Source organism: Macrobrachium rosenbergii, chromosome 28 (genome assembly GCF_040412425.1).
Source record: "Macrobrachium rosenbergii isolate ZJJX-2024 chromosome 28, ASM4041242v1, whole genome shotgun sequence".
Lineage (NCBI taxonomy): Eukaryota > Metazoa > Arthropoda > Malacostraca > Decapoda > Palaemonidae > Macrobrachium > Macrobrachium rosenbergii.
Genome location: NC_089768.1, coordinates 18590346 through 18602500, shown reverse-complemented (window position 1 = coordinate 18602500; position 12155 = coordinate 18590346). Strand labels below are relative to the sequence as shown.

Below are 12155 nucleotides of genomic sequence, written 5' to 3'. Positions count from 1 at the left end.
ATTAAGAGGATGTAGAACACAATGCACCAGAAGCTGAAGAGAAAGTATGGAGTGGCTATAGTACAATGGTTAGGGTATGACTGAGAGGCTGGATATGAGGAAAAAAGCTTGCTTTGTGTACGCGTGAAGATGACGGAGGCATAACTGGAAAAGTGAATTGTCGATTTTGACTGAGAAACTATCACTGATGAAAGAAGATTACTTGGGGGGAAGAACAGCGTTGTCTCAAACTAAGGTGAGCAAGTTTTGATCAAGAGCTTATTAAGAAACAGTTTTGTGGGAAGAGTAACACTAAAAGGAAAAACAGTGGGGTACATGGTCCTAGAAAAAGTCATGTATAGAGTTCACATGGATGTAGCGTGGAAGATGCTCACGAGGCATGTCGGGAATTGGTTACAATGTGATTAAAACAAGTAATTTATGAAGGACTTGAATGTACGCCAAAAAACTTTAAACATGATGGGACTAGTGGGCGTAAAAATGCGTTTCAGACAAGGCTGTATTATGTATACCTAAAATGTATTGGTCACTTTTCACCAGATAGCCAAAATGACATTTTAACTTTGGGATACGCCTCTCACTGCAAAGCCTGAGGTGGAAGTGTTTGGTTATGTTTCCATGGATGTGTAATACTATGGAAAGTACAATAGTAATAGGAGCAGAGCAGTGTAATATGAAAATGGGCTACGCTTGAAATGTGGCATACTAATAATTGCTGGGGGATAGTGAAAGGAATTGAACAAAGCAGTGGAAGAGTTTGAAAGTGTCTGTGTAATGATGAATTTTGAAGTGGATATAGCCGAGAGTAAGGAAACCAGGGCAAACGGATATCCAGATGGTGAAATGATTACCAACACTGATGGTGACCGGATAGAAGCAGTTAGGAGTAGATGTAAGTGATAACAGTAGGCAGAGAGAGAAGGTGAGTCATACCATAAGTGAAGCGAGGAAGCTGAAAGGACATATGCAAATGATATGAAAGAGAAGGAGGGAGTCTTTACGAAAGCCAAAGTTTAAACATATGAAAGGGTTGCAATGCCAATATTCCTCTTCTGCCGGAAATAGCTGGTGCCGAATGTAAAAAAAAAAAAAAAAAGTATACCTTAGTTTAACCAGACCACTGAGCTGATTAACAGCTCTCCTAGGGCTGGCCCGAAGGATTAGATTTATTTTACGTGGTTAAGAACCAACTGGTTACCCAGCAACTGGACCTACAGTTTATTGTGGAACCCGAACCACATTATGACGAGAAATGAATTTCTATCACCAGAAATAAATTCCTCTAATTCTTCATTGGCCGGTCGGAGAGTCGAACGCTGGGCCAACTGCGTGCTAGCCGAGAGCTCTACCCACCCCTCCAGTGAAGAACTCTATAAATTAAAGAAGGAAAAGGTAGAAACTGTTTCAATAATTTACTGAGGTATTATCGCACAGCAAATGAAGTTGAAAGGAAGAGTAAAGTGAAGATGCACAGAAACGGTCAAATATTTTTTCGTGGAGAGAAAGATGGACTAAAGGTGTTTTTAGATGGCATGGTGATTTGAAGTGAATGGGGGCGGATACGTCGGTGAAAAGAGTAAAATTTAAAAGCGTTGGGATGAAATGAGAGAGAAGGACCTATACAGCGCAGAAAAGATGAAAGGACAAGATATTGAAGAGGATGGCCTCAGTATTCTGGAAGCGATAGGGTGCGTGCAAATAAAGGTATAAGGTACAGTGTGTGCAACTGATCTTAGCAAACTACTGATGAATCTATATATATATATATATATATATATATATATATATATATATATATATATATATATATATATATATACATATACATATATATATATATATATATATATATATATATATATATACATATACATATACATGTATATATATATACATATATATATATATATATATATATATATATATATATATATATATATATATATATATATATATATATATATATATATATATATAGAGAGAGAGAGAGAGAGAGAGAGAGAGAGAGAGAGAGAGAGAGAGAGAGAGAGAGGAGAGAAAGAGGAGAGAGGGGGCAAAAGGTGGCAATAAAGAATATTAAGACATTATTCATTGCCATTTCCATATTTTAACTGCTGAATCCATTATGAACAACTTGTAAGAATTCTCCAAAAATACATAAATGCACATGGATATATATATATATATATATATATATATATATATATATATATATATATATATATATATATGTATACATATATGTATGTATGAATGTATGTATATGTATGTATGTATATATATATATATATATATATATATATATATATATATATATATATATATATATATATATATATAATCTAAATGTCTCTGCACAAATCACCATCATCAAAGAAGTTGGTACTTACGTAAATATAAAATTGGTTTGTGATTTTTCCTAAATTCAATTTTCCACTCACTATATAATATCAACAGCATTCCCAGAATAATAACGAGCTGGAAGTGAGTGACGTTCATGCCAGTCTGTTTTCAGAGAACGAAATTCTGCCCTCTGAATTATTAATAGTATATTAAATCAATAAATTTTCCTTTGTTCCTTCTTATGGAAATTAAATCGTGTTCTAATTTTATACATTCATATTGTACAATTTCTGTGAAGAGCTTCTTGTATGTGTTGATTATTAACGGAAAAGTATATTTTTTCATGGGCAGTTAATTTTCTATAGTATTTCCTGACTCAGTTTCTGTTTTGCTTATTTCACGAATTTAAACCATTCTAATATACCTTAGAGGTTGAGAGTGCCTTTGTAATAAAAGCTATGAAAACAATTTACTTCGGAATTATAAATTTTATAACATTTTAAAGTACCTAAAACTTGGAAGCGATTTACCTGATTTTGGTGATTTCTTTAAATCGCCATCATGTCATAATCAACCGAAAATTAATAGTGGTAAAATTAAATTATTCTAAAAAAAAAAAAAAATAAGCATAATCTGAAGGTAGACGAAAAAATTTAATGATAAATACGAAAAACCCCTCAAAAAATAATCCAGGCTCATTTTTCTGCACCTAGAGATACTGACCATTTTTTAAGGACCAGCGTGTCTGTACCTTAATGTATGGTTTTTATGTGCAAACATTTTAGTTTTGGAATCTTACTACACAAGTATATGGCAACAGTGGAATCAAGAAAGGCATCAAATTCAGTGACATGACATGTTTAACTCCTGGGTTTCTCCAGCAAGTAGATATCACCATAGAAAGGCTATCTGTCATTGGATAATTTCACAAAACGTCGTGGGTGACTGTATCTAATCTTTTAAGTAATTACAACCTCTGAAATTTAGAGAATAAATAAAACAAATTTATATCAATTTCAAACAGATCACCGAATAACCAGACTTATTTCCTAACAGGTCTACCTAAGCCTCCCAGAGTGACGAGCAGTCCAGCAGGTGGAGAGAGAACTGCATACACCATCACTTGGGAGACTGAAAGTAACTCTCCTATCACACAGTATCGGCTGAAATACAGGAAAGCTGAGGTAAAGAGTTAAGACTGATAAAAATGATGATGATGATGATGATAAAAGTCAACAAGACGGTAGCAATAATAATATTAATAAAATAGTGCGTTAAATCTTGATTTCTTTATTCTTGCGCTGGTTGCAGGGGCTCATGAGTTCCCATATCCACGGAGGATGGGATGACCGCCTTTACCCTCCGCGCACAATGGAAGGAGAAGAATACATGGGACCCATTCATCGCATGAGCCACCCACTCAACGACCTTGAACCTGCCACAGACTACGAGGCAATCGTGTCGGTAGAAAACAAATTCGGTTGGTCCAACAGCTCTGAGATCTTCCACTTTTATACAAGGAGAGGTAATGAATAGTTGCCTAAAGATTAAGATTAGATTAAAAAAAAATTTGTGTTTTGTTGAGTTTAAGCCTGAGGACATGAACACGTCACTAAAGGTTACACAAACATTTCTGAAAAATTATTCCGTAAACTATGGTATCATTAAGGTAATATCATGTCAATAAAAATACAGAAACGAAGGTGAATTTCTGTTCAGTATGATGTCTGAAGATTAATATTCCCGGAATAATTTCTGAAATTGAAAGAGACACTTATCTAACACACAAGACAAAAATTTATAACCGTCAGTATTCCTTTACTTTTATTTGTTGTATCTTATATTATCATTCTCCTTACGGACGGGAGACCAGACCTGAAGTTGTCCCGAAAGTTATATTTAGAGGCTTTTCGAAAAGTGTTGAAGGAAGTGGTTCAAACAACTTTAAACGCTAGAGTCCAAATTGACTACACTTTCCTGTTACACTTTTCTGTGTTTTTAGACCAATATGAAAACTCAGAGTTATTGTGTTATTTTTTCTGTATACCACACAAGAAAAACAGACTAAAATAAATTACGTAATTATCTTCCAAAAATATCGCGAATATAGTTTATTGCTTTGTAGTGTTTTTACAAATTTTGTTAATGAGTCCGAGTTGCAAGGATTGTTATTTTGATTAAGACACTGTAAATGTGAATGACAGATTGAAATTCCCAAACTAGAAAAATATAATTCCATCCTTTATTAACTAGATAAATTCTAAAAACAGAAAACGACACCACTAAGAGGAAAAATATAATTTTTTTTTTTTTACACCACACACCATTTACAGTTAGCTTCTTGTGGTACTAATTAATATCTAAGAAATAATATTTCCCCTCTGACCATTTGGAAACCAATGTTAGAATTGTTTTCGTGTCATCTTTACTGATCGGTATGATACAACACTAATAATTACCAATATAAAATTTATATAAGTAATTTTTTTTTCACTTAGAAACTGGACAATCCGTAATCAAGAAGAACTAAGGTTATTCAATTCACTCAAATTATTAGTAAAAACTTCAGTCTTCCTTTGTCTCATATCTTTGCAAAATTATTGTCCTGAAATATGTGGTTTACGAGGAATTTTAAAAAATACACAGCGTTACTGTCTTCTCCAGAATATGCAAACCACTCAGTAAAGATTTTGGAATAAATTACTGGTCTCTATACTAGAAAACATGCGCTCCTTATTGTGGTGTCTAACCATTTGTTTTATAACAATGGAAACCGACATATTAAGTTACCTGTTTGATTCCAATGATCAGTGATACTATTTGACCAATCACTTTTAAAATGTAGCTTGAGTTTGCTTGTTCATTGCAAGGTAGTTTATTATCATTTCAAACGCTGATCGTCCTCAAATTCTTATTACAATTTTATTCAAATTCTTATATATCTAGAAGCAATTTTCTTCAAAGCTATATATATCGCAATAAAAAATTCTTTTATTTCTTCGTTCTGTTAATATCGCTATTTTTTTTTTTTTCTTTGAAATCATAGATAAAACTATCCATAGGCCACAGACCTTTTTTTTTTTTTTGCACAACGGTTCACAAGCTTCGTATCTATTAGTTTTATCGTTATTATCTCTAGTGATCATAGTCTATTACCAGCATGTCGATATTCACTGTTTGAAGTTGATATTCACCACTGCAACTGAAAATTTAGGAGGCAGGACATTATGCAGCAGTAAAGTTTTTTCGACTAAACTATCTCATTTTTTTTAAGGTAAACCATCTACCATTAGCAAAGTTGTCCCTTACTGCTGTCAGCATGAATCATTTACTATTTATGTTTCTATAAATTTCCTTCTTAATCAGACCCCGAAATAACTTGACGGGTTAACTTGATGGATACATGTTGTTAAGGTGCTCGTTTCAAATACTTCAGTTGCAGAAACAGTCATAATAACAGACGCACTGAGGAATCTCTTTACAAATAAAGTGGAATTAGACAACTTTGGCTATGCCTTAAAATTCTCCTTGCAATAATTCCTGTTCATCAAAAATGTAATAATTCAGTTTGTTGTAGTATGGTGTCAGTTGTATGGCTAAAAATACCAGAGATTCTTCAGTATACGTTCAAGATAAATTCCTAAATAATGTAGAATGGAGAAACGTCTTTAATATCCTAAAGCAGCATTTAACGCAAAAAGAAAACCTTAAATGACAATGAAAATAAGTATATCTATTTAAAGAGGAACTTTCTTTTGTCCTCAAGAACGTAATGATAAATTTGACACTTGCGTCAAGAAGTACTTAACGAGGAGAGAAAATGCCTCTGGCAAAAATACACATAGATCAAAGTTCTTTCTTTTTTTCCATTTTTTTCTTTCATTTAGAAGACCCCACCACCACCACCACCACTACCACCACCACCACCACCCTGGCTCCGGAGCCTGAAAACATCGCTCCCCTACTTGAAGGTTTGTTTTTTCAGAATCTCGAAAGATTCAAACTAACACTGAAACGAGGCTGCTTTCATTTCCGACTCCTTCAGTATCTCCGTTGCTAGAGTGACAGGTTTTTCCCCCGAGGTAGTAATGTATCCACGTACGATCATATTTGCCTGCCATGTCAACTGCTTGTGTTTATTTTTTTTTTCGTGGAAATTCAAAACAACAGGGTGACTAATCTCATCTGAATAACAACCATCATACACTCCTTTTTCATTTCAAAAAATTATCTGGACTTCACTTATGTAGTTACACATTTACTAATTAACATGCAACATAACCCATTCTGAGATTTGGTTGCTTCACTAATAGCAAATTCTTATTTTGGATATTTTTTTCAGACGTGCATAAATCCTGCATACAAAAAAAACTAACCATCGATTTTCATGTATCTGCTATAAACTAAAATTCCTATGTATATGCTGTTGCCCCTTTTAAAACATTAAAGTTAATATCCCTCACTCAGGAAAGCTAACCCTGTAAGCCTTGCGATTTCCAATGTAGATTTGGTTTCCATTACCGCAGTTAGCAGATCGATTTTGTTGATGCCCACGAGATTCAAAATTATTACATTCTCTAAACCTCTGTTTATGTGCTTAATTTAATAAGATTATGCGAGCAGTAAAACAAATCTGTATCGACATTTCAAAAATCACCAAAAAATAACAGATTACAGACATGAACACAATACAAGACGGGTTACTATATTCCCGGGTACAGAAAAAAAACACAGGGGAGCCGAGAAATATAATGAAATGATACACAACAACAGACACATTAAAAAAAAAAAAAAAGATACTACAGAATTCTGACAAGGGAGGGGTATGAACTGAGGAATTTCAGCTTATAAGATAAAAAATATTTTCATGTGAAAACACATAATTTCGTTGCATCAGCACCACGTGTTCTGCTTAACAAAATTTAGATCTGCGTAACACCTGCATGTTATGCATGTTGCATGATTTAAATTTATTCACCTCTACTGAATGCATATCTACTGAATATAGATAATGTACCGGGAAACAGTGAAAATCTGATGTAAAGAAAAATTAATAGTTAAAGATGAAAACAGAGTAAGGTTAGTCAACATTTTTGTTGATTAAAATAAATAAAAGGACATTAAGTAATATGTCCGGATGTTAGTTTAAAAATTAGCACTGCAAGTAAATATGGTGATAATTTAAAAGTGCTATGAAATTATGCTTATGCTCCGCTGGTATTATGTAGAATTCAGTAAAGCTCAACAAAAATGAAGCTAACCCTACTTCAAGAAGATATAATCTGGGAGAAAGTAGACTCTCGACAGGTGTCAAGAGACCATTATTATACTAAGTCCCCAAGTTAGAACGATTAAAGGAAAGAAGTTATTTTGGTAAAAAAAAAATGTGGATTTGAAAAAACATCCTATTTTAGGAGCTCATTGTTCTGAACGATTTCTGAAAACATTTTGAAAGAATAGTGGACAGGAAGAACTTCGCAAAGTAGGTTCATCACGTTCTGCACGATTTCTTAGAACGTCTGGAAAAGTGGCATGGGAAAAACATCATATGTTTTCCAAACTTTGAAAGATTACCGAGAACATTTTTTACACGAAAATGGCTTGGAAAAATCATCGCGTACGGATTTTTCCCGATTTTGGACGGTTTCTAGAAATAAATAAATAAATAAATAAATAAATAAATAAATAAATAAATAAATAAATAAATAAATAAATAAATAAATAAATAAACCAAAATAAAAATAAAATGGCCGTGGAAGAATGTTAAATTAGAATAGAGGCAGTAAGTACATAATTGAGCATGTAAGCCTCGTACTCTGATAATATTTGATAAATGTTTTATGATTCTATGATGAGATTCTTTGATGATTACAAAATAAAATGTGGTAAGTAAATGACACATATATGTGGTAATAATAATAATAATAATAATAATAATAATAATAATAATAATAATAATAATAATAATAATAATAATAATAATAATAATAATAATAATAATAATGATTAAGATAGATGCACCAGCTGAATTAAATTTAAATAGTTTTCTCTTTGTGCTAATAACTGTTTTTTCAGGGTTACTACATGCTGCCAGTAGCTTGCCGATGTTCGTCATTCTTTGGAGAGGAAAACAGTTGTAAACTAGGGTAGTTCTATTGAAGAAGAATATACAGTACTTTAACAGGGTCACAACGTTAGTAACTGAAATGTGGCGTTCATCTTCCGTGGAGTTTTTCTTCTTCATGAGACCACTAAGGATGGTTTTATCCTGAACAATACCAACGACGATTTTCTCCCTAAAAAGGAAAACCACTGTAGTTACTCTGTAACTGTTGCAGTGTACTTTCCCTAAATAAAACTACCCCAATATGCAACCGATATCCTCTCTAGAGAATGACAAACATTGGCGAGTTACTGGTTGAAAGTAGTAATACTGAAAAAGCAACTATCAGAAAGATAGAGAAAACTCTATATCAACTGAATGCACTAAGGCAGCTATCACTTTCGACAACAATGATAATAATACTCTGTCCTATACATAAAAATAATATCCATATGCCTATAAATTCACTAACGTCTTGCTATAAATATAACTCCGAAATGCAAAAACTGAATCGTTACGAGATGAGATCCTGACAAAATACTTTTAAACTAAGTTAGGACAATAGCAATAATAATCCTGTTCTGGATTATTATTTATTATTGTTAATTGGTCGTCAGCAGTACAAACAGCTTCAGTAATACATCAAAAAGTCTGGGAAATTTTCACATCATGCTACTTAAAAGTCTCTTTGCAAAATTGCTGTACAAATGTGTATATAATGTACAACCTTTTGAGCTCAAAAAAATCAAATATATAAAATGAACAAACGGCACAAAAACTCAATCTTAACATATATTTAAATATTACTGGGCATGGATTATGAATAAAGGTAAATTCGATCATTCTGAGTATTTCAGTTCGTTTACGACTAAACCAGAAGGGTACTGAGATATAATGGAGCGCTATTGTTCTCGATACATTCAAATATCCTTGGAATGAAATTCAAACCATCTCGTAAAATTCTCCAAAGACTCCAGCACCCATAAGCTTTAACGACAATTAGCTTTCTACCTACTTTTTAGAAACTCGATAATAATCCAAGTTCCCCGTAAATTAATGAAATGTTCCGGCTAACTCGGCATGCATAATTGACGGAGTAACCAACTTTCCCGTATGAGCTATTGTGCCTCTCAGACAACTTCTTGTTGCTAAGATTAAAAGGAAACTATGAGGAATGAATAAATAAATTCGGGTTTCTGCCTTCGCTAGGAACAACGTAACGTGTCTTACATAAAACATATCGCCAATGTAAAACTTTTTATACATAGTTTATTGGCCTGGAGTACATGGTACCATTCTAATAAGAAGCAATACTCCATTCCCCCTGTTACAACGAAATAAATGTTTAAATTCCTTTTTTTGCAGAAGTGGCTGTTGGCCAGTCGGCTAGTGGGGCTTATCGCCAAGTGCTGTGTGACTCCTTGCTGATAGTAATGATGACGGTACTGTGTGCCTTTGCTTACTAGGAGATTACAAAGTATTGCTCTGCCAGGTACGTAAGGGAGGGCAACTTTCCTTAAACCGTCTTTATTGACACTGTCTTAAACTTACAACGATTATGATAAAAGATAATCGTTTGTGTGTATCTTGTTCTTTTACGCCAAACATCCTCACATTATCCCTCACTTGTATACCATACAAAAACTCGTTATCCCTAACGTATGTTCCATACACGCCCTTTAACCTTGGGGGTGGGGAAGTATCACGCAACCTGCTAAACTTTTGCCACCCCATCACTTAAGTTCTGCCTTAATCCCACCTCCTCGAATTATACGTAGTATGACATTCCTTCTGACTTGTTAGTTATAAATTCTGACCATATTTTCTCATTACATATGTGCATATATGCAGAAAAATAAGGTCATTCTTACGTTTAAAAGGGTGTATTACAAATTTTAAAAAGAAGAGTAATTAGATCAATAAAGCATAACTATAATTTCAAGCTTCCCATCTGGAATACACATAATATCTTATTACAGCTCATCTTCATACGTATATTTTGATGAAAGCTACATGTAGCGTGATAACACAGCTTACCCTATTAGATTCATTGTCTTAATGGCTCTGATTTCTTTCGCAGATGGAGACAAAGTGATCATCACAATTCCTTCATTAGAAATGAACAGAAGTTCATCGCTGCAAAACACAGGCGCTGTGTTTTGCAATGGTCTGCGATGAAAGAAGGATAACGATACTCCATATCGATTTAGATATTCGTTCATAACTCTTCAAAGTACTTTGAGTGATAGCAGTTGTCAAATATTCCAAGCCCCATCTTAGGTGGGGCAGTGTGATTATCTAAAAAAAAAAAAAACAAATAGATGAAAACTTGAGCATCTTACCATTAATGAGCGACGTTACTAAAAAAATTTTTAAAAATATATTAAAAAGTGAATCTCTCTACGAAAATATGTAGGACTAAATACCATAGTACATATAATTAGTTTTAGCCATTCCTGCCAATGAAAACTGTTACACACACCAAAGAAGGATAAAGAAATAGAAAAGGTATATGTTAGTCAAAGAACATAAATTAAACAGATTTATGCACATAAACAAGATATATACACTACGCCATCAGGACTAGGAAAACAAATGAAAGTATGTGTGTGTGGAGATATATATATATATATATATATATATATATATATATATATATATATATATATATATATATATATATATATTCATATTTATATTATATATATATATATATATACATATACATATATATACACACATATACACATTACGCAAACAAGACCAGGAAAACAAGTATAAGACACATATACGCTAAGTAAACAGGACCAGGAAGACAAGTAATAATAATGTTCTGAACACTCGAGCAGTCAAAGATGTTGAAAGCCGTGAGCAGGAGAGGAAAAATGAACGAGGAAAACAAAACTGTCGCCGAAGACAACTTTTGTATCTTCTGTGTGAATTGCTGTTGTTGTTGTCACTGTTGCTGTTGTTCAACCCGAGTTCAATAACGAGATCAAATTCCAAAAGCAAAAGAAAACGAAACCCTAATCGTGCGTCGGTGTACCTGCTAGTGTGTGATCTTTTTTCGCATGTTGAAATTGCAACAACAAGGGCAATGCCGCTATCATTATTTATTAAAGGAAAACAAGTCTCAGCATAAAAAAAAAAAAATAGAAACGTTTGCAGTTGGAAAGGAAAACAGATTTTTTTATAGTGTATTTTTTTTCTTTTAGATTTTCTGTTATCAAATATTTCAATATTTTGTCGCAAGAGCATTAGGATTCCAAAGAGATTCTCTTTCTTCTTTCTCTCCGATGATAAGAATTATGTTCAGATAATCTCTTTAAGAAGGGAATCCCAGAGAAAGCAAGCAAAGCAAACGGACTAGATTTTGTGTATGATAGTTTTACATTATGACTGATTTTTCATCCATGTCGGCGAATGTGTGAATCCGATCGTCTTTCATATTGCATTACTATGTATGTCAAGGAAAGTTTACGCAAAGTTACGATTATCTTTTGGAAAAGGAACTATTTTTTTTTTTTTGCGCCCGGCAAAGTTGGTGATGCAATAACAAAGTCTGGCCGACGATGGAGAGAAGCAGATGAGTGCTGATCTGATCGAATGTGTTTACGAGTTTTCACCACGACGAAAACAATAACGAACGTTCTGGCAGGAGCTCATTAATATAGTTTTTTTTTTTTTTTTTTTTTTTGCATAAAAGCTA

General features: G+C 33.3%; 1 protein-coding gene across 3 annotated transcripts in view; it reads left to right on the top strand.

Annotated features, from left to right (window-relative positions):
- LOC136854094 (protein amalgam-like) overlaps positions 1-10932 on the top strand; it is a 199072-nt gene extending 188140 nt beyond the window's left edge. The window contains exons 8-12 of one of the 3 annotated variants that reach the window (XM_067130253.1): positions 3400-3527; positions 3655-3868; positions 6231-6314; positions 9812-9938; positions 10527-10932. In XM_067130253.1, coding sequence (XP_066986354.1) covers positions 3400-3527; positions 3655-3868; positions 6231-6314; positions 9812-9912 — 527 coding nt within the window. In that variant the 3' untranslated portion in view covers positions 9913-9938; positions 10527-10932. The remainder of the gene's footprint in view (positions 1-3399; positions 3528-3654; positions 3869-6230; positions 6315-9811; positions 9939-10526) is intronic. The other 2 variants (XM_067130254.1, XM_067130255.1) reach the window with 2 other exon arrangements.
- The last annotated feature ends 1223 nt before the right edge of the window (positions 10933-12155 follow it).